General features: G+C 40.8%; 1 protein-coding gene across 1 annotated transcript in view; it reads right to left on the reverse strand.

The window, feature by feature from the left end:
- Positions 1-24,147, reverse strand: part of LOC309674206 (cGMP-dependent protein kinase 1-like) — a gene marked incomplete at its 3' end in the record, with an annotated part of 365,086 nt that overhangs the window by 314,569 nt on the left and 26,370 nt on the right. Inside the window, exon 2 of the mRNA XM_082486189.1 lies at positions 19,366-19,532. Coding sequence (XP_082342315.1) covers positions 19,366-19,532 — 167 coding nt within the window. The remainder of the gene's footprint in view (positions 1-19,365; positions 19,533-24,147) is intronic.

The raw sequence follows: 24,147 nt of genomic DNA on the forward strand, positions 1-24,147 counted from the left end.
GAGGCTTGTTGCCTGTTCAGGTCTGTGGGTGCCTCCTAGTTCTTGGATGGTGGAAACCCCCCTCAGCCCTGACATTTTTTCAGTCCCTATTCACTTTCTCCACAATATTTTTAATCTTTATCATCTCCTTGCTCTTTCGCTGCCTCTTTCTTGGCATTTTCTGGAACTATTCCATATCCCCAAGCATCCCCTTCTCTACAACATTCTAAACTTTCACGATACCTTTTTGGTATGGGATCAGCATTGTACAGAGCCCTGGGTGACAAACCAAGACCCTATATCATGCCGTGCCAATGGTTTCTTCAGTTTACTTTCAACTCCTTTCTCACTAGAACAAAATCCACTATTTTGGGTTGGGTTTTTTTGCTTACCACTGGACACAAGGAGGCACAGCAAGGGCACACAGGAATGACAACTCCAACCTTTCTCTCCTGAGTGCAGCAGCTCATTTAAATCCCATCACTGTGTGTATCCACTAGAGCCACTTCTTTGCAGTTACTGACATTAAGCTTCACCTTTTCCATCACCTAATCACTTTCTATATATGTATTTTCTGCCTGACATTCCTTGTACATATAAAAGGGTAATTTATCCAACTAGGTGCTCAGGAAAACAAACAGCCCATTTTGCCCAGGGCGCTCTTTAAAGTGTTGCACCATGAAGTGTGAGCATACCCAGATTTATTCTTGAGGACTTGTGTATAGTAAATGCGCTCACTTTACCCATTCCCAAACTATTTTCCTAAATGCCAAATTAAGTGAAACTTGACCATAAAAGGTAAAACCTACCATTTTCCCCCGCTTTGGGATCATCCCTGGTAATACTCAGCTGTAAGTGGACACCAGCTGATGGCTTTGCTGAGGCTGCAGAAGACAGGGCGGAACCGAGCTGCTTCTCTGCTCACAAAACTTAGGTGAGCATACAGGCAAAGCTTATTTTTGTTGGTAAAGCAAGCAGATGAGCTAAAAAACATACTTAGTAAGAACTGTCGTCTTATCCCGAAGCTCGCTACTATTAGCCAGCTAAGACAAAACTCTTCCACCAGCATGGGATGTATAAAGTCAACACATTCAGCACTCACGTGTGTTAGTTATAAATTTTAGAAGTGACACGTGAGCTACGGTTGTGCCTTTTTTAACCTGCCTTGGTTTATGTAATGAAATTTTCTCTTCTGTGATCATTTTTAAGTCATCACCACAGCTTTGCATAGTTGTTTTCTTTTCCATCTTGATTTTCTTTGCAGAAGTGAGGGGCTTCTGGCAAGAAATCATTAATCTTCATCTACAAAGTTCTTCATCAATTGAGAGCAGAACTGAAATAAGCTCCATTTACCACTTTGTAACAGCGAAATCAGTAGCACGACGACCCACTACCGAAACCCAACTCCACGTGCCCCCCCACCCCAGCACATCTGAGAAGAAACTACAAACTAAAGACTTTTGCAGCTGTAGATGCTGCTGCTTCCAAGAGGGAAAGGAGGGTAATTTAGGAATAGTCATTGGCTAATCGAATAATAGAGTAGGCTTAATTCAATTCACTGCAGCGCACCTTGGAACAGTTCTGTTCTCAGCCTGCCAGATTAAATCTAATTGTAAATTTTTCCTAGAGGTGACTTCATATGAGAAATGCAAATTCTATGTACTTTTTTTTTTTTTTATTTAGATACCCTTTGTACTAATGGGATTATTTTGAGGGATTTACGATGGCACATTCACAATTTTTTTGCTTTCTGCATAACCGATTTTTTCAATCATTATAAACAACGTCAGGAATTCATTCTCGGGAAAGATTTCCCGCCCTTCCCTACGGGTACAGACGGACACGCATTTTGAAAATCCCAGTTACCTCACCATGAGCTATCCAAACAAGACAGCGGGGCAAAGTCCCCGACCTAAGGATGGAAGTGGGACTTGGTTTTCTATGTACTTTAAAGGTGGATTTCCTCAGGTTTAGGAAACTACTCGAGGTTTATGGGAAAGCCTGAAGGCTAAATCATATTGCACTGACCAAGAATCAAATTTGCAAGGCGGGCTCCCCTCACACTAATAGCTCTGTAAAATGAGGTTATGGGAAATAACGTCCTGAATAAACACAGGACAATCTAAGTAAGTCTCTGACAGGACTATAAGAAAACCTAACATTGATGTTAATGACAACCACAGTGCTGAAAGAGAATTAAGTTGTTTACAGTAAGCTTTCATAAATGGTGATTTTTTCAACTCCTTATGGAGCTCTTAAAAATCACTAACTTGTAATATTAAGAGCAAATACTTACTGATTTCTATTCTTGGATCAGAGTGATGCTTAACTCAGATATCCCAGAGTTTGACAGCTGATCTGCATAATATTGTGAATACAGCATATAACAAATCTCAAGACAGTGAAATAAGCTTTCAGTACATCTCTTTTCTCTGAGCTGCGATACAATGCAAGATCTATGGAAAATGCCTATTGCATGCCAATTCTAACTCGTAGGTATTGGAAAATTAAAGCTATATTATAAAACATATCACTCTTGTCACTTACTTAGGGTTAACAAAAGCCCAGTGAGAGTTTTTAACCCTTAACCTGTTTAGACACTAGTCACCCTAAGGAATGTCATTTATCTTGTTGCTTAACTTAATAAACCCTTTCTACTTCTTACTGACTTGGCCTGATTAGCATCAAAAAACCATCTGTGAAAGTCTACATATAAATATATTATTCTACAGTACATTTACTCCCATCAGCTTTCATTTACTATGAGCATTTTTTGTTTTGCTTTGACATGAGCTTTCATTCTCTTTTTTAAGCTGCGTTATTTGAGGACAAAAACATTAAGGAAACGTTTAACTTACTGATCATCTTACTATGGTGAATAACAACATTAAAAGAATGGGACCAGACTCCTAGAGCATGGCGACAGCAGTTCACTGACAGATGGGACCGTGCTGGGTTATGTCACCAGAGGACCTGGCTCTGAATGCTAACATATGATAATCGCTCCGCTACAGGACTGAGAAACAAATCTAGCGAAAAGTAAGAGTGATAAGTAGCTTCATGTTACCTTCCAAAAGACTAGTAAGACAGGTTTTTTTAGGTTTTTCTTGCAGATCCAGTGACAGAGACTGTAAAGAATTAGACCCCCAAAAAATTGGCAGCAAACTTTTAGCAAGATCTAGTAACAAAACTTCTGGTGACAAATATCACCACCTGCAGAGGAAAAAAAGTCCTCAGGATAATCCCCCCCAAACCCTTGGGCTACTGTGGTAGAAGCCTTATTTACCCTGCCCCGAGCCAAGGGGCTCTGACCCATCATCTGTCCTTTCAATGCCACTGGTCTGGCACACAGTTACAAACCAGAAAAGACAAGATGCTATGCTTTCCCTGATATCAGGAATAGATGTTCCCAAGTATGTACCTTGAGGTCCCAAATTCTCCAGGCTTCTGAAAAAAACAGAAGTGACTAAGGATACATACTTGGATATTTGATTCCCCCAATCACCTCCCCAGCATGTTTCCACCAAGAAAACACAGCCCTGCTTATTTTGACAGTTAAATAAGACACATTTATTTTGCAAAAGTAAGATTGAACACTGAGATTACCATTACAATTTAAAGGGGCAAAGCAGCACGGGAAGCTGCTGGGTCATCTCAGCACCCCCCAGTGCTTCAAGTCTTCCCTACCACCACCAAAAGCACCTGAGGAAACCCAAATGCTTCAATGCCCTGACGATCACGATCTGTTCAGCCAACAGAGCCCACGACTAGGAACTAAATTATCCTCCGAGCAGCAGTTACGAGCGAGGTTAGTTCTGCAGTGTTAAATATTTTCCACTAAGTGGGGTCCGTGAAAAAGGCTTGTTTTTTCCAAGAAGTAAAACAACGTCCTGGAGATAGCTGACAAATGATAACAAGCAGGAGCTGTTGATAAAAAGCAGAAAATAAACTTCCTTTCTTTTCATTCATCATGCCTGAAGTCCAGTTGTTCCATCCAAACGAACATTACCAAGGACACCTCTTCTTATCTTGTACTGACTGGGAACAAACACATTCCTTGCTTAAAAAAAAATCTTCCATGGATTTAGTTCAGTCCAAATTTTAACACAGGAAACCAGGGTTTAAAGGAGATGTCTAGAGATAGTTGTCATTTGAGGGCATGGTGACCACTTGGCTCTAATAAAAGTCTATACTGGGACCTAACAGTTTCTCAGCCACTGTGGAGCATCATCTGTCCATGTCTACCCCATGAATTACCACAAACCATAATGGATCACTGGAAAACTACCAGGTTTAGGGGCAAGAATCACCCCATGATCCTTAGGAATATTTTCCCAGGGATGTCTGCAGTAAAATTCCCCAGTTATTCACCATTTTGCACTGGTGAAGTTAGCAGGGCTTTGCCACAGACAGTTCTTTATTTCCCACTGAATATCTTTTATCAATATTATAACTCGACTTCACTTTTCCAATGGAAATAACTGCCACAAGAGGACACAGCAAAAGAACACAATGTTTTGGGCTGAAAATCCTGAAAAAGCTAATTTAAGTAAGACTTCACCTAGTTATGAAGAAAGTCCTTTTACAAGCTCCTGGACCTCTCCATCCTTCCCCAAGAGCAATGACAGAAAAGAGGTGGGAGCAGATGAAGAGCAACAGGCAACACAAAATACAATTAACTTTAAGAAACCTGTGAAGTTATACATCATTGCTAGAAAAAAAAAAATCCCAAAATCCAGCCAGAAAATATCTTCAAGTTTCCTCCTACTTCAAGATAAGAGTTTATATCGTTTCAGCAGTGATAAACAGTCCCTGGTGGATCTCTACTGGAAGGATGCGACTGCCTAACTACAACAGGATTATTGCTTTTCGAGATCTGCATCATCTCAAACCTCAGCTGCTGCTTGTATTTATAATATGAGAAAGCCTACCCAGCGTTATTTCATGTTCTAGTCGTTTCACAAAATAGCCGTTTCCAGTCAGAACTGAGAGGTTATAAAAATATTTAGCACAAGGATGGCAAACATCATCTTTTTATTAGTTTTTCAATCTTAAATCCCTACATATTCAGATTGCATTTAATTATCGTCTTGCCTAGATGCGCTAGAAATAGCAGCTGCCGGGATACATTGTAATTTCCATTATTTTAGAAGAATACAGTGCAAATATTGACCTGACATTTTGATATCTTCAAGATTTGTTTCCTAGAAGCAAAATTCTCATTTTTACCCAAAACTCATCTGCCAGGGCTACACAGAAGTTTGAAATCAGGACCAACATATTAAACTGAAAGAAAAATAAAAAAACTTTGCTGAAGAATGCAATCAAAAAGTCTCCCCACCTCCCTGGTTATTCCCTTTTTTTTTTTTAACTCATTCTCACATTTCTCCCTGTCAAAATTCTGGTCTGCAGAGAGCCTTGGCCGTACAAATCCATGGGAGTTTTTGGCCACTGATAAGAGGAGGGAGGGGAAATCTCACCTGAATTTCCCCTGGGGCAAAGAGATGTTCAACCAAGGTGAGGTCTTTAAGGAACATGGATATACACAGAAATTTTGCCTCTGTGACTTACCAAGAGGGTTTGTTCTTGGATTTCCCCATTTCATGGAATCATAGAATGGTTTAGGTTGAAAGGGACCTCAAAGATCATCTAGTTCCAACCCCCCTGCCACGAGCAGGGACACCTCCCACCAGCCCACGTTGCTCCAAGCCCCGTCCAGCCTGGCCTTGAACACCTCCAGGGATGTGGCAGTCATAGCTTCTCTGGGCAACCTGGGCCAGGGGCTCACCACCCTCAAAGTGAAAAACTTCTTCCTAATATCTAATCTAAATCTCCCTTCTTCCAGTTTGAAGCCATTGCCCCTCGTCCTATCACTACATGCCCTTGTAAAAAGTCCTTCCCCAGCTCTCCTGTAGCCCCTTTAGGGACTGGAAGGACACAATAAGGTCTCCCCGGAGCCTTCTCTTCTCCAGGCTGAACACCCCCAACTCTCTCAGCCTGTCTCTCAATTTCACCCATTGCTGCACGAAATAGCAATGACTAAGTCACCACTCAACTCAAACCCAGAAGGACTGGCATCACTGGAGAGCTAAAAGCCGCTGCCTTTGCAACGCTTTACCCTTCTAAGAAGTGGTCTTGAGCACTCGGTGATCACATTGTACGTGATGAATATAAACCAGAGATTGGGTTCGAGAGGCTGAGTCGGAGCCCCGTCAAGCAGAGGGTCACCAAGACGCTTAAAAACCAACTTCTTCGTCTCCATTTCAACTGATTTGTATGGTGCACTTTCCAATTAGAGTGCTAAGACCTTGGATGTCTATGGACTAGAAGTCCCTCTTCTTCTCAATTTTCTTGTTTTCACCCTCTCATTTTCCACTACAAGTAATAATGAAAAAAATCTTACAAGGTAGGAGTGACCTGACTTTGCAGTTTAAACAAGAAGCAGGAAGCCTTTCTCTCCTTCCCCTCCCTCAAACTGTTTATTTTGAGCTCTCTTTATACAACCTAGAGCAGTAAGAAAAGGCTCGGGGCTCGCACAGTTCGATTATTTTTTTTGTAGATCAGCTTTCAAAGTAAACAAGCAATCCAAAGCAAATCAAGCCTAATAAAAGGGAACACTATGCCTCTAATGTTCCTTTAATAATAGTTTGGATGGCTAACACTAGAGTCTTTCTATCTGCATGCACAGACTAAATTATATAGGCATGTATTTTAATGGGCAGAAACAAAGGTTAAAATCCAGGCGCTTTCATGTATACTATTATGATGAAAAGTCCTTTTCTTTTACATTCCAGTTGTGGGAGTTTCAATAAAAGGGACTCATGGAGCAGTGGGGGAGACAAGAAAGACATTTGTGCCTCCCTTTTCAGACGCTATTAATAAAATGAATGAGGCTTTATCTCACCAATTTATTTTGTAAATAAAACCCCCTTGTCGACAAAGCAGTCTTTGCACGACTGCTGAGAAATACAAAAATAAATAGCATGTCAACTATGATCTTATGCAAGGAAAAAATATACCTTCATTATTTTTCCTGTACAGCGGGAATCTTTTTAAAGAGGTTACACCTATGCATTTTCTTCCCTGAAGAGGGGAAGATGACTATTTGGCTGCCCGCAGACAAACCGGGTTGTATGAATGCATTTACAGAACAATACGTCTATTTGATAAACTCTGAATACTCCTCCCTAGCAAGGAAAACTAGAGCTTCTGGTAAATCTGCTCCAGCCTTGTTCAATACTACACTGCAAAAAGACCAGGAACTTTAGATTCAGAGAAGCTAAGATGAAGAAAATGGCAAGAGTAGTAAATCACTGTGAACACAAGCAGATACCAAAGCAAGCTGGGCATTCATTTTGAAAATGGAAATATTTTCAGGTCATCCTGACACTAAAACTTTTACAGCATTGCTTAACAACCTGCCAGCAGTCCTCTCTCATCCAAATCTAATAGGGAAGCTTGTGCTGACAGCAGGACTTGAATGAGGACAGACGTTGGTTGATGATAAGGATTATTATTATTTAGATAGCTACAAGAAATTATATTTGATAGGTCTGCAGTCATTAGTTCCCTGATTTGATTGCATTTTCTCCCCCCCACCACCAAATACTGCCTTAGACTAAGCAGATACTAGGTTTTCATTACTGAAAAGGATTTATTTAATCAAATAACATCCTTAGAATATACATACATCCTCTTGCCATTCCTTAACATCAATTAAATAGGGTTTGGGGGTTTGTTCGTTCATTTGCTCTTTAAAAAGAGGTCAGTACATAAGATACGCACAGGTGGGCTACAGGTTATCTGCTCACCGCACATAGCATCTTGGGCAAGCAGAGGGGCCGGTCGCAGGACAGTGGTCACAGACAGCATCGCATTCCTCCTCTCTGAACACCGCCCGACTGGATTTCTGCTTCGCAAGCTCATATTCTAATACCTGTGAGATTTATACAGGCTTGCTTTCCTAAATCCCAGCTCAGGTGACAATGCATTTTCCCATTGCCCTTATAAAACACTATCACCTTTCCTTCTATAAACCCTGGTTTGCTCCAATTCAGCAATCTTGCTAATAAAGTCTGCTGGGTTCATACGAGTTATTACAAAAAAATATATACCAACTTGCAGTTTTGGTCAGAGTTATTTTTAGGAGAGGGTAAGTAAGAATATCTCACACAAGACATTGCAGCAGTATTAAGAGTACTATGTTCTTATTGCATTTAAACTGTTAAAAGTTAGTTCCGCAGCTTTGAAAATAATTACTTTATACAGAATATCAAACTATATTTTAATCATGAGCACTGCCTATGAAACACTGCCACTGTGATAATCATAATTTCATATCCTATTTGATCTCATGAACATTTCATGAAATAAGTACAACATATATTTACTTCTCTGTCACTAGTATGAGTAAATACTAGTAAATACTACTTGCAGAAGAGTCAATTATTAAGACCCTGTAAGATAAAATAACTAGATGGTAACGGTGGAAGATATGAAAATATGTATATGAAAAGAACAGCATGCGACTCAGTTTCTCTAAGAGACAGGCCATACACAAGGCTCTTTAACACTGACACAGTAAATGAACACAGCACCTGAACATGCCATTTATCATAACCTGGAAGACTGCTAGAAGCAGGTTTGAAGTTAATAAAAATTTGGAAGAATATAGAAACAAACACGTGTAATGGTGCTGACATGTGGTCCCAATACTGCAAACCCAAATACTGCAGCCGCACAGTGAAGTCCACCTTTGACCTACTTATGTAAAAATACTTAGCAAGAAATACTTGTGGATTTTTATAAGTAATAAATAACCACAATTTTGACTTCCAGAAAAAAAAAAAGGGGGGGGGGGGGGGGGGAGGGGGGAGAAAAATCACATTTTAGTATGAATTGTAATAACACCAAAAGGAAGCAGTTGGAATAGCACTCAATTTCTGTAAGCGATAGTTAAGAAAATCCCCAAAGATAAACAAGCAGGTTTCTGCTCCAACTTTATACCGACAGATTTTGTAACTTTTACAGTTCACAAAAACCTATGAAGATGCATAAAGCCCTGGGTTAAATGCTGAAGTAGATTTCGATGGAGACCAGACTGCTGCAGCCAATGTACGGTTGCTTCTTTGATCCAGTGCGTAAGTTACAGTGATTTTTCGAGCACGCAGTTTTCCCACTGCATCCATAAAAAGCATGCAACTGCCAAGTCATGGAAGTCTTTTTATTGTTCTTACGCTGCCAGTTCCGAAATATACTCTCAGGGTATTAACCTGAGGGTATTATACCACTTAAGAAATTACACTGGGATGCTTTGAGTATTTCCAAGTAGACCAGGACATAGTTGATATAAACTTATGTATTAAGTTGTCTTTTTTCATCACATGCCTAGTCAGGGACATGACTGGAATTACGGGCAAATGATAAAAAAGTACAATTACTAAAAAATGCCCAAAATAATAAAAATTGTTACCTTAAAATACAAGCAGGTCTCAAGGTGACATAACCGAGTTCCTTGCAAATATTGAGGCTAGCCACAAAACAGTCTCAAAGCATCCACTAAGCGTTAGAAACAAACCTCATCTTCTGCAATAAAATAGGTGGGCTAAACTCCACGGAAATCCCTGAGAGATATACCAACCAAAAAGTGAGTATGTAATGAAAGAGAAGCAACCAGCAGTGTTTGGAGATCTCAACCCTTCCTCGCCCCAACAGACTCTTCCCCAGGACTTGTGAGACAGCGGGGATGCAGTGCCAGATGTGAAAACACCTATTGACAGCACATTTTAAGGAACCCAGTGGATAACCTCCCTTGCTCCTTTGGCCCATACGCACATTTGCAGCATAAGGAGCTCCAGGAATACTCTTTTAATGCCAGTACATTGCCCAAGGGATGGTCTTCAAGCCCTACAAAAACATTGGCCATGAGAGGCCAGTTTCCAACAGGCAGCTACTGAGTTGTCTTGATCACCTGGAATGACACCTGCTATTTCTGCCCTTGCCTCCTGCAGCGGGTCCTCATGAAGTCTGCTCTGCAGGAGGGTAATCCTTGGAATGAAGACATCCATCCTAGAAAATCTCTTAAGCGCAGAGATCCTTAGAAAATGGTCTTGCCCCGATATGTAATGGTCTCGGCACTGGAAATGGGAGATGTGGAGTGGGATTGCTGACAAGCGATTGAAAGTTTCCCAGAGTAGCGGTGACCACTAAACCACTTATCCCCATGGAAAAACAAAAATTCAACTGGGAAGCCGGTTAAGGCTGCAGGATTTTAGTGAGGAGCAGTACCTCTCATGCCCAACTCTATCACAGCATTATGAAGAAAAAAAAAAAAAAAAAGGGAAAAAACAGTGCAAAAATTAAACAGAGGAGTGCAAAGAAGAAACTCCTGCCACGTTACATTTTCACAAAACTAATGGCATGTCCTGTGGAAGGCAGGTTCTTCAGAGGCTCGCAATCTGTTGGCATGCTGTGCAGAAAATCCCACTTTGCCATAAATGCCTAATTGATTCCTGCCTACACAGTGCTCCTTATGGACACTGAGTAAATGGTCTCCAACCTCAAGAGCCATCTAACACCTGTGCAATGAGATGCTCTTTTTCACATTTGCTTGGGAAGGCAGATCCAACCCCCTCGAGCAGAGGCTTGGAGACTCAGGCAGGGCCCAAAAAAAAAAAAAAAAAAAGAACCAAACCGAAAATCAGAGTAAGTCTTAAAAGCAGAACTGCCTCAATTGTGTTAGAAAAGCCCTGACTGCAATGGATGCAGTTCTTACCTTCCCCAGTGTCCTTGGGAGATGCAGAAAGGTAGGAATGTATATCAGGAGGATCTAGCTACATTATCAGGAATATATTTGGAAAGAGCACTCAAAACTGTCTGGTCCTACACCAAAAAGTTAGGAATTTCATGGTGGTCTGAAGGGCCACTCATCTTGAGGATGTCAAGCAAGGATACTACTTGGGCATACATGACAAAACCCAGTATGCAGCCAGGCAAGTCCCTACCTACACGGGCTCAACTCCCTCTCTCTGGGTATGATCTCGGAGCGTGATGCTGACCCAAAACGCCCCAGCAGACACAGAGTTCAGCCAATGTCTCTGGATTTGACTACATATTCACTCTGAGCCCCAGAGACTAAACAAATTAAAAACAGACTAAAGAGTTTATAAAGTTTGTTCCAGCCAGCATCCTTTCACCAAAGCTGGGGGAAAAAACAAAAACACAACCCTCAGTACGGTTTTCTTTGAGATGAGTGATGATCATCATAAGTGTTGGTGAATACCAGCAAGGCCAGGAGAAGCTCATGCATTTGGACTTCGCAATGATAACAGTAGCAGGCTGTAATAAAGCAAGGGACCTCTTGCAAGTACAGTGTATAGCAATATAAAAATAAATGTGGTGCAGGTCAAGAGACACGATGCACTCTCTCCACCGAGGCAGCAGCACTACTGCCCCCATTTTGCTATTCTGGACTTGCACTTGGGAACAAAGTCATTTAGCCTACTTAAACGCAAAATGGTTCTCTGTTCTCCATTTCTCTTTCATTTAAAAGAACCAGTCCTACCAAATCCTTTCTCTGAGAAGGAACTGTCTCAGAAGAGCCCAGGGCTAGAAGAGCAATTATGTCCCATTAAATCAGATCCTTATGAGTAGTCCATAGAAAGAGACAAAAGAGGGGTCAGAGGAGAATGACACAAAGATAAACTGGATGCAGTATTTGCAGATGACTGCACATAGCATCCAAGATTCTACAGCGATCATTGTCCAGTTAGGGGAAAAAAAAACCACATAACTGCACAGTTAGGAAAAGGCAAAGAGGAGAGAAAAGAGTGATGCACTCCAGCACACCTTCAGAAGTGAGGACAAGGGTAAGTGCGTTGGCCAACTTACCCTTGATAAAATCTTATGACGTCACAAAACTTGGGCAAAGGCTGTGATAACCCGCACAAGGCAGCAAGGTGATGTCTTGAGGAACACAGACAGTATCAATATGCCTGCTTTAGTTTTCATTCAACAGCAAAAATCCCCAGAGACGGAGGAGTTGCTTTGAGGATTTCATCCATCTGAGACCAGAAAGCTCTGTCGCCTCTGATGGGAGGTCTTCCACAGCCTCTTGCATTTCTCTCTGCAGCTCAGATGGCTACTGAGACTTTGTTTGTCTTCCCTTATCAACACCAAGTTTGACATCCTGTCAAATCCTGCAGTTTCTAGGAATAAGTTCCTTCCCAAGGCACCTCTGACTCCCAAAAAACCCCGTTCCCATGGGAAGTCACAATTAGACGCTTCTCTGCTTTGGAGAAGCTACCAAGAATGAAGGAAGAAACAAAGTCTCCTTTAAAAATAAAAGGCAAATCTCCATGACTGAAGACAAAAATCAAAATAAATTTAAGAAGAGAGGAAAAGTACTAAAACAAGGGCTGGGGGATGCGTAGGCTGTTTCTCAACATGGGTTCTTAAAAAGCTGCTTCTTCCTTTTTCATGCCTAGAGAAGTAGGAGCCTACGGGGTATTGGTGGAGCTATTTTTTTCACTCATGTTCTCAAGCTGTGGTGCAAAGGTTAATTCGCCGAAGGACAAATGGGCAGAGACGATGTTACAGCACCCACTGCCAATACAAAATCACAAACGACAAAATAGTTAATCCAAGTATTTTAACCCCACCCCTCCTCCACTCACGGCATTATTATTTCTTCCATACTTTACGGGAAGAACAACAAACTGAGAAGGAGGACTCTTCACACCTATTAATATAGTTTCTAAAAAAATTAGAACATCAGTTTATAATGGTATGACTGTTATTCACATGAGAGCCTAAAACTTGTACCTTGTCACCTGATTTATCTACAGCTCTGCTGATATATTTTCCTTTCATAATGCAACCATCAAATTTGACATACTGCAGTTGACAGGTTCAGACAGAGAGGGAGCACAAGAGGAAACATTTGGTTTCAGATGTGGGATATCACATTTATCCTCATTAGTGTGAGGTAACACCCACACATAACTCAAACCTGTCAACACGGTACAGATCTAGATCTATCTCTCTGAAAGAGACCTTTCCAGGTTTTCACATTTTTAAGTGCTTTCAGAAAATTTTAGAAACGTTATGCCCAAAGAAGGCATAACGACAAAGAAGTCAACGAATGCAAACCTGCAAAACTAGAACTTGGAAATGTTTTTTTTTTTCCTTAAAGAAAAGTGGGGGTGGTGGACTAATTTTAGAGGCAGAATATGATTAACCAGCAAGAACCTTTTTTGGTTCTAAAAGAAACTTGAATTATAAGACAAACAATCTGTTGAACCGCTCTTCGAGCAATATACTTTCTCGTAAGAAAGGTAACATTTCTGATAAGTTTACTTTATTCTCAAAACCGGTTTACTTGCAGAGTCAAGAGTGCCAGTATAGACTAGTTCAGATGCCATACCACTAGTTCACTAGTCACAGCATCGCTCGTCCCCCTTTTCATTACCAGTCACATCAGCCTGGAGGAATACTGGTGCTGTAGGTGGTCTCAGCATGTCTGTTTAATGCTTCCAGCAATTTCAGCCCCTAATGAGGACTTGCTTATATCACAAATAAATTAATTTCCACCTTCAAAGCACAGCTTTAAGGGATTTTTTTTGTGTGTGTTGCTACAGATTAAGGGCATCTCTTTACCCAATGCAGTTAACGTGCAGAAGTTGTGGGGTCTTCATGCTACTTAAAGAACATAGGGGAATTAAGGGCTGTTTCCTGCCCCAAACCATTTCAGAACCTGAGAAAACACCAGTTCCTACCTTACTGCTTCACATAAATCCTTCTTCCATAATTCATGAGAGCCACCCAAGACACACAGACACGTGCCATTTGCCTCAAGAGTGCATTATAACCAGCTTCCTTCCTGTAGAGCTTAAGGGAAAACTTTGGAGGGGAAGAGAAACGCTCAATTTGTACAAAACTCTACTCTGGAAACACAGGTTGCTACGATCGCCCGAATCCAACGGCTCTCCACATCCTAATCAAGGTCTCTGTCCTGAGGAGTCTTTCACAGGCATAGGACATAGTCTGTGTTACCACTTTCATGATCACAGATACCTGATGACGGCACCACTGCTAAGGAACGGGCAAATATTTAAAATGCAAAGAACAGGCTGTAAATAGCAAAAATCCTGCCTGAGGTCAGGTAAGGTATAAATCCATAAGGAGATCTCTTTTCACTGGGCTCTGATTGCCAAGCTACCTTCTATCCCACCCCGGCACCTTTTATGGAGCTCTTCAGGTTGCTGTGCCTCTCTGTGGGTACCTCTTAGGGTTTCCCGCCCCTCTGGAAGAAATACATTGGCATCAACCTAATGACTTTTGTTAACTGAACAAATCTACCCTTGACTATCTGCATTTAATACATAAGGCATTTCTAAGGTGGTCTGTGCCACAAATCCATCAGACCCAGTTACCTCAGATGACTAAACTAAGTAAACAAGCAGGATGATGCTAAAGAAAGAGTGTTTGAAATAGAGGACGTGGCGGGGCCAGCAATCGTCCTGAAGGTCTGAAAACAGGTAAGTTGGGGGCCCTTATTTTCCAAGAGGTAGAAATCTGGCCAGGAAGACACAGACTCTCTAGCAGCCCAGCAGAGTCAGCCCAGAAGCAAAAAACTAAAAGTAAAGCAGGCCTAAATTTGGGATTTAGCCCCAGAAGGGCTCTCCAGCAAGCACAACTCACATTCTGTACCTCCTCGTGGCTGTATCTCATGAAAGCCCGGACAGGAGCCCACCAGAAAACCAGGCAAGTTTGCAGTTAAATCCTACCTGTAAATCAATTACTTTTTTTTTTTTTTTGTCTTTTCATTTTTTTCTTTTTTTAAACAAAGTCTTTGCACAAAACTTTTCGGATTCAAGGAATGTAGAGCCAGTCTAAAAAGTACAGATGAACAGCCAGGAGAGGGAAGTCTACCAGGACTGGCACAGCCTCCTCTTTTAGAGGAGATGGAGCATATTTAACAGTTACTGGGTTTAGAGGATGAGACTAACCGCACATCTCCCTTAGCCTTGCACAATTTAAGAGCAATTCTACGCAAACACCCCTAAAAGTGAGCTCCCAGATCAGTGCATGTTTAGGCCAGAGGGTGTTTAGATTGACAGCTCCTCAATCTGATGGGTATTTCCCTCCTGGTGGGACCGATGGAACAAAATCCAATCCGGCTGAAGCATGGCACACGCCAGAGGCACGCTCCTACCTCTCAAACTCAAAACTTGCCTCTAGCCAGCAAGCTGCAGATAGACAGAACATCTTCCTTTGGAACTCAGTACCTCATTCTGATTTCCCTCTGATAGCACCTCACCATTTCTACTCCCAAGAACATTTCTCTCTGTTTCCCCCTCTCCCCATTTAAATCACAATTTACAGTATCCTCCTATTTTCCCGTACTGTGTTTCACCTCTCCCTGCCCAGCTTTGCAGTTTGACATGTAACAGGTTGAATGATAGAATGTATAAAAGATTTTCTTCTTGTGTTTTCAATAACCTCAGTCTTTTCTCAACCTTCACTGTAGTCTTTTCATCTCTAGTCCAATCTGTTTGTACCAGTGCTGCTCTTGCTCCTGATAACAAAAAGAAATACAGGGAGGGCAGGAAACCTGATGTAAGACATGGAATAATAGGACAAAGAATAAAGTTTTTATTCAGTTACTGCATGCTTGGAAGCATGTGACTGGAGGGGAAGGAGTAAAGCTAACCAGTGTGGGTAGCATTGGGCAAATGCATGAATAAAAATGACTGCACCTGTAAACCCAGTATTGGACAGCATGAAATTACCTTTCTGCTAGAACCAAAGAGAACATGGAAAAGTGGAGTCAAGCCTTTTCCTGAGTCTTTACTGAGATACAATGCTACAGCCATTCCCACCCAAGGAAGGTAGCAAACCTGGTATTACCTTCTGAAAGCATCATCAAGCCATAGCGAAGAAGAAAGAGTTTGGAGGTCAACATTCATAATTATCCACCCTTTTAAGATTCACCGAGCTCAGCAAGTGTCACACGCATAAGAATTTTAACATCCACGGTAAAGAACCAAAACACTCAAGGATCGTAATTATAAAGGTCTCACCAGAACTAGTGGAGTCCTTGTTGTCTAGAGGGGAAAATTAAAACAGACACTACTATTGCTTCACCATGACAAGAACGCAGAAAGTAACAGTGAAAATGATGGATGTTTTCAAATCCATCTTACTTAAATTATTATTTAAAAATAGTCTAAAGAAACATCACCAATATATAACTCAGCCTTCTGGTAAGTGGCTCTATCTAAACACTGAATCATAAATTGTAAACAAGCGTAAGAGTATTGGTTATCAAATGGTCTACATGAGAAATTTTTATTCATATTAATCACGGCTATAAGTCCAAGCAAGAAAAGAAAAAGGAATTAATGGAAGAAACACTTGCAGCGTTTATTTGATTTTTGTGAAAATACCTCTCAGTAATACTCAAAGATTGATTTCTCCAGCAGAGTTTTGTAAAGAATAAAGTTTATAATTGGGGGGAGCGGAAGGGGGCAGTGAGGGGTGTTAATATCTGAGAGGACACGATGATAAGCCAAAATGAGCTAGTGAGCCTGTTCTCATAACCATAATCCAACCCATTTGATAACATCTTCTTCCATTTCCATTACTTCATCATCACTCATTGCATTATGTCTAAACATAGACTATAAACTCTTCATAATTTTGTTTGTAAAGCATTATGCATATTTACCGAGCTATCTAAATAATCTTAAATTAAGTTACAAGACCAACCGAAGACTGGGGGAGAGCCAAGTCATGCCCTCATACACAGAGGGCTGCCAGAAGAGCAAGGGTAAGCTAAAGCACCCAAAAGATGCAAAAGTTGTCTTTGACACACATTTGTTTTAGAAGAAATCAAAAATTCAGGGACAGAGTTTGGACCAACAATTAGAAACATTCAAGGAAGTAACAGTAATAGTGCATCATCATCAGATGTATCAAATAAAGGGGCATCTCAGTACCAAGCTGTTATGGTTTGAGGAACCTGCAAAAATTTGTTGTCGTTTAGACAATTATTCTATCACCAGATAAGCCCTCCCCACCCAGGAAGGGGAATCGGGGAAAAACAAGGAAACCCGAGGGTTGAAATATAAACAGATTTAATAGAATACTACTAAATAATTAACATTAATAATAATAAAAAACCAATATTGATCCCAATACCAATATAAAATATACCATGATTATATTCAGCCAATTGTATCAGCAGGAAGCTGTGCGCTCCCAGCAGTGGAGAGCAGATGTGGGGCACTGCGAGGGATATGGCTTCAGGAGGAAGGGAAGGGCTCAGGGCTCCGGCACCTGGGCAAGGAGTTCTCAGGATGGCAGTCATCATAGAAGAGGAGAAACTCCTCAGCAAACTGTCTTATTTATATTGAATGTGCCGTTCACGGCATGAAATAATCCTGTTAGCCAGCTTGGGTCAAGTGCCTGGGTCTCGCTTCTCCTCATCCCCGCACCTGGCAAGCTCGAAAATACTGAGACCTTGAAAACCACATACCGGAGCTGGCTATAAAGTAAATATTTTCACAAATTCAGACACTGGAGCCTTCCAAAAATGCAGTTTTCCATAGCATTAGAAGAGACCTTACTGAAAAGTAAAATTACTGAAAGAGAAATTAATCCTGTGCTGCTCAAACCAGGACACAAGCTGTGTTCAGTACTCCAAACTGTGGTGGGAACAGGTCTGCCCGTAAATCCCCCCCCAAAATCCTCTCCAAAGAATGTGAAGAGGCTGAGCAGGAGATAAATATGCGCTGATTTTGACAGTGTCCTGTTGTTACGGAGTTTATCAAAGGACAACACTGAATGCAACATTCAAAACCAACCGTGCTGCAAAAATACTGTGAGCGTGCCTCTGATGTGGTGGTTTTTTTGGGAAGCAAGCACAGAGCTGTGCAGTGAAAAACCTCCGCATTTTACCACAAAAAAAAAAAAAAAACCACACTATTCAAATATTATTTTAAGGCAGTTTATTATTAGCGGTAGAACAGATCCTGCACCTCATCAAAGTAGTCTCTGTATTCAAATGGAGGACTGAAGGAATTAACCTGTGCCTTGAGAAAGGACTCAACCTTAAAAGGACAGAACATTAAAGCTGTTTTGGGAAACTAGTGAAGAGCATTTGCAACTATACAGCGTTAAGAGTTTGGCAGGAGACCATGTTTAAAGGATGGCTTACTGCCTTGAAAATATTTTTGTTTAAAAGAACAATTTAAGAAACAAATTTGAGTATGTACACGTACATATAAACACACAAGTTATTCATAAGCTGCAGTTTTCCCATATTTGCTCAAAAGATACGGGCAAGCGAGAAACCTTCATTCCCCTTAGGTGTTATCTGGCCAAAATACTTGAAAGTCTACCAGGTGGCCCTGGTAAGGAGCAAGGAGAATTTTATAAGCATCTATCCATTTGCATTGTACCAAATCAAACCGAGAATTCGCTTGTTGCATTAGTTGAAATAGAACAGTGACATTTGCCTCAGAACTCATTATCAGTCACTCTCAGAAGAGGGATGCTGTAGTAGATCGACACAAGGTTTGATCAAACTTAGGAACGCCTACAGATGAGCGCGCACTTCCTTTAAAAATAAAACACATCTATAATATATGCTCAATTTGACCTGTGAAGAGTTAGAGAACTTGGAAAGAACAAGATACAAAATGCAAATAGCTGACATTTTGGAGAAGCGGAGCACTGGCAACCTTGATCCCGTTAAAAGCTTTTCAGAAACCTGACGGCTCCCAAGAACAGCAGAATATCCACTGCTCTCGTGTTCCACCAAGAAAACAAAACATTGCCACAACACACACTGTGACAAATCAGATGTGCTAAACCGCAGATGCTACACTTATTTTGTGCACAGGACAGAAAAATACCATTTTCTATTACACAATGCATTGCTTCTGCAGAGAGCCCCATGTGCTTTATCAACATTTATAAGCTTGTCCTCACAATGCCCTACAAGGTAACAAGCCATGACCATATTCTCCTTGTTTTACAGTCACTTCCCATTTCCATAACACCATTCTTTCTGTTAAGTCCCTAATTTATATAACAAACCATTGGTATTGCCTCAAAGCCAAAGAACTATATTTAGTGGAGGTTTATTCCAACGGATCTCAGTGCAAGGTTAACAGCTTTCACCCTCTTTCTTTATATAGGGAGACACGCAAATTTAGTCAGAAATTCTCCAGGCAAAAGTAGTCCACACAATTTTTCAACAACCATATTTAGATGTCGTCTTTAACTTCTTTCTTTGAAACATTTTTTCCCATGAAATAAAGTTTTTGTCTCTATATGTCTTGAAAAAAAAGAATCAAATACTAGCTTTTTAAACCGTACCTTCCATGACATACACCAGGGAACCCACATCTCCTTCCTTGATGATGCAGCTGTCTTTGCCATACTCCACGGGATACATACAATCCACAATCTCCTGGATCTGAGACAGTTCCAGATTCTTCATGAAGTCATTGTCAAGGATCGCTTCCTTTATTAGCTCCTTGGACCTGCGGCAAAAAAAAAAAGGCAAGATTTATCCACATGTCCATCAGCCAAGCTCATTAATAGCACGTCAACTTTAGCACAAATGCACAGTGCCCCAGTGAGTATTTCCTTGGGAAAAATATCCAAAATTTTCCCCCAAAATCTGATAAAGTTCATCTGCAGAGAAGTAAAAAAAGAAAAATACAGAAATTTTAACTTGTAATTATTTTTTGTAAATAAATTTTAGACACATGCAGTATTGAAATAAAAATAGATTTCATGTGATTGCAACATCCTCTTTTAGCTACAAGTTTCACATCTATAATAACATCGAAGAATAACATAGCTGCTTGAAATATCTTCCATATTCAAAATTGAAAGGAAATACAAACAAGAAGTTAAAAGTTTTATAACTTCGTTTATTATATTTTCTATTAAATTATACAAACTGGAGCACACAAAAGTGCGATATTGCACTGATTCTTTGAGTATTAATCAAATACCAAAGGCCACTATATTCACTAGAGGCGGCACCACTGTTACAGGAATAACACCACCATTAATTAGTTTCTTTGACGACGAAATGGAAAATTCCAAAGTTATATTAGTGTGCACAAAATTACAAATGCAGTTTGGGTTTTGCACGTGATGGGGTTGGAAGTCTGGAGTTCTTAGTAGCTGCTCTGTGAAGTTGAGTAAAAACGAGTTGTTTCTGAAGATACCGATTTCAGAACTCAGAGTTCCATCCTTCTCTGGGAGACTACCCAAATGGGTATGTAATACAACCTGCTCTCTAGAAGTGCCTCTGCCAGTGTCATGTTATGACAAAAAATGTGCAACAAAACCACTGACGTGTTTTTCCTGAGATTCTTTCAATCTCTACAACTAAAGTGTTCCACCACACAGTGAGTCATGCTCAGGTGAACCCTCCAATCTTCCCTTCAGACTGTCAAGTTCAACTTCATCCATCTGCTAATGCAGCGTAACCACCATGTTATGACATTTTGTAAAAAACTCCTAGAGCAACCCGTGCAAATGAACAACTGAGAACGCTAAATCTGTATACAGACCAAAACAAAAGCCCCTAAAACACCTACAGGCTGGACACCAGATCCTTGGCCCTTCATTTCTCACCCTGCAGCTCCACTTCTACAGACTGAACTATCTTCTAATGTGAACATAGCCCAGGCAGACGACAGCTACCTGCAGAGCTTATGCATTCAAAAGAGTTTTATCTTTTTGAAATATGAATATGAAACAAGGTTTTCAAAGAAAGATACATTAATGGATCGTGTCTTCTTGAAAAAGAGCCAAATTGGGACTTCAGAAGTCCAAAACCAGCCGGACAGCCTTGGAGATATTATGCCTGTGCTGTAGTCCTTTTAAAGTATACCTCAATGTTATGTGCAGCACTGATTCAATTCATTTATGTTTAAGATGCTTTTTTATGCTTTTGATAGTTTTGAGGTTATTTCAACTAAACATGCTACTTGACATCAGAGTCCATCAGTACTGACCCTGCTGAAGCGCAAGATGGGAAGCAGACCAGACTTTTCAAGTACCGTCTGCAAGACGACAGGGACTCAGACTGCTACAAAACCCCTTTTGCTCTTGAGAAATTTAATTTGACTTCACATACTGTCACTCCAATTCCTGGTGCGTGCAAAGAAAAACCTACATCTGTGTTGCTTCTTGCTTTCAGTAATGCAAGAAAACCGGTAATTTGTAAGGTTGACTAGATGACAGATAACCTGATCTTCATATTCATAGGATCATAGAATGGTTTGTGTTGGAAGGAACCTTGAAGATCATCCAGTTCCAACCCCCCTGACCTGGGCAGGGACACCTCCCACCAGCCCAGGTTGCTCCAAGCCCTGTCCAACCTGACCTTGAACACCTCCAGGGATGGGGCAGCCACAGCTTCTCTGGGCAACCTGGGCCAGGGGCTCACCACCCTCATGGGAAAGAATTTCCTCCTAATATCTCATCTAAATCTCCCCTCTTCCAGTTTGAAGCCATTACTCCTTGTCCGATCACTACATGCCCTTGCAAAAAATCCCTCTCCAGCTTTCCCTCCTTCTGTGCTAGAGCGAGACTACTCTTTCTATGCCTTGACTCAGTCCTGCTCTTTTGGTCTTAGCCCCCCCCACAGGTCCCCCAAATCCTCCTAACAAAAGCACTGATTATTAGCATTACTCAAACTGCCTGCTGAAAAAGAAAGCATAATAAAAGCTTTCACGTTAGTCATATCAACTAGCGTTACAATTTCAGCCATTTATTTCATTCCAAGGCGCAAAATGAGGCTTTCTCCTTGATAAAATAAAGTCAGCCTAACAAGTGGAGTGTTTGTAAGAATACCCACAAGAGAGCAGAGGGAATTCAGACATGGTTCAAGTCAGACCTCCCCTGGTAATTTAGAGGCCCTCAGCAAAAAACAATGCTCTTCTTGTCGGAATCGAGCACAGCAAAGGATTTGAAAAGGATCCGGGAAACTTGGTCTAAACAACGGCGAAGGAGCAGTACAGGGGCTCAGGAAACGCATTAGAAGTCTGGTCTGGGGAGATGCAGCACAACATACACAACATGAACAAACTCGGGGAATTTGTGAGCTTAATAGTATTATTACAGTCTAAGAGTGCATCTGAACCAACTGATTCACAGCCTCTGCCCTTCAACTTACAAATATCAGAGAAATTAAAGCTCGGAGGCCCACGGAGTCATTCAAACCCTTTCAACGACAATACGAAATACATCTATTAAGAGGAAAAACACACCAGCCGGGACATCAATAACCCAGTTTCATCTCTGCCACATCTAAGCATCTTAAAATTAAATATCTCCATCGAATGGTCTGGATAATAACTCAGTCACGCTTGAATGTAACCAAAATAGCTATTATTAGTTAAGGATAATTAGTTAAAATGAGACTCCAAATAGAAAGAGCATAGCATGAGAGAAAAGCACCTCCAGCTGCCCATAAACGGGGCTGGCTATAGGAGCAAGCACCTTGCAACCCAAACCGCATATTTATGAGTGTGTTCGCATCAGACTAAACCACGCACTGTAGTTTGTAAACTACAAACCCTTCCATCAGGAAATATTCCATCTGTCTTTAAAAAAAAAACTAAATAAAGAGCCTAGTTTGTAACAGTTGAAAATTAGTCGATACTAAAAATACATTGTCATAGCTACAATAAGTTACTCTATTGTTCCCTGCAAGAGGATATTCGTCACACTAATAATTCAAAAAAATTATTCATGCAATGTAGATTACCATTCCCACATACTTGCACACACCAGGCCTTCAGCAACTTCTACATTATTTTATTACGCAGTTTTACTTCAATATAATTCACAGGTGCAATGTCAGGTAAACAGACTGTTTTTTTCTTTTATATTTATTTTTCACATGAAATGAAACTCAAAGCGTATAGATTAACTCACAGTTCACAATTATTCCATAACAAATGTTTCTCTAAACCACACCATTCCTTAATCATCATCATTAGTATTTTAAAACAGCATCTATCCCAGATGTGTGAATACACAAATCTACCTAGTAATACAAAAGAGGTATTTAAAATGGAACACACTCCTGCTATTGCAAGTGGTTTAAACAAGATACAGCTGTTTCATTACCTCTTAGTTCCAAATAGTATTTATTCTGTATTTGCTGATGCAAGTTTCTAATAGAAACGATCTGCAAACAAAATCAACTACAATATTTATAAGGGAACAGGACTATTTCCAAATGACCCTTTTTTAAAAAGGAGGCATTTTCGTCAATATTTACTTAGTGTTGAACTGAGCAGCTCCTAATGCAGAGGGTCACTCAGAGTAGAAAGTAGTTGTTGTCATCTTTACTCTCCAGAGTTAGGAACCTGACACTAAGCCACCACTATTTTTCAGAAAGATTAATGAACAAACGCAATGGAGACTTGATGAACAGTTTGGGAGGAAAAAAAAAGGGGAAAAAAAAAAGGGGGGGGGGGCGCAATCCTCTGTGATACATCCTTTCCCAAATCAGTTTAAGTCTATCACGGTAATTAATAAGGCGACAGTAGGAACAAGCTAATTGCATTCTAATTTGCAGAAGTCATGCAAAAAGCCCCTTAAGAACTTTGCTAAAAATACACTTAATACGTAAAAACCTGTACGCCTGGTTGCGAATGCCTGTGAGAAGGAAAGAATATAAATGGGCGTTAATTCACACACCGCCTAATCCTGTACTGGGGGCTGCGCCAGTCCTCTAGCCACCAATCCCCCCACAACAAGCCAGCATGACGGCTTGGGAGCAGCAAAATGCCTGGAAAAAAAAAAAAAAAAACAAAAAAAAACCAAAAAATTCAGCCACGTTTTCTGTCTCAGCAGCCAGGGGCTCTGCACAGAAGCCGTGTTTCAGCTGTGCTGGAAAAGGCTCGTACTAAAGGTTTGCCTTATTGCAGAGGCCATAAAAATGCAGAATTTGGCCGAGCATTTTGCTCAAAAGCCTGCCGCTAACATCCGCTGGCTACTTAAACAAGCATGAAGGCAGAAGATAAAAACTTTGGTTCGTAGCAGATGCGAAAAAACAACCCGAGACATTATGCAGCCCCAGATAAGAAGCAAAGTTAATGCTACAGTGGTTTGCAATGTACA

The sequence above is a fragment of the Vanellus vanellus genome, assembly GCF_965231255.1.
Source record: "Vanellus vanellus genome assembly, chromosome: 7".
Classification (NCBI taxonomy): Eukaryota; Metazoa; Chordata; class Aves; order Charadriiformes; family Charadriidae; genus Vanellus; species Vanellus vanellus.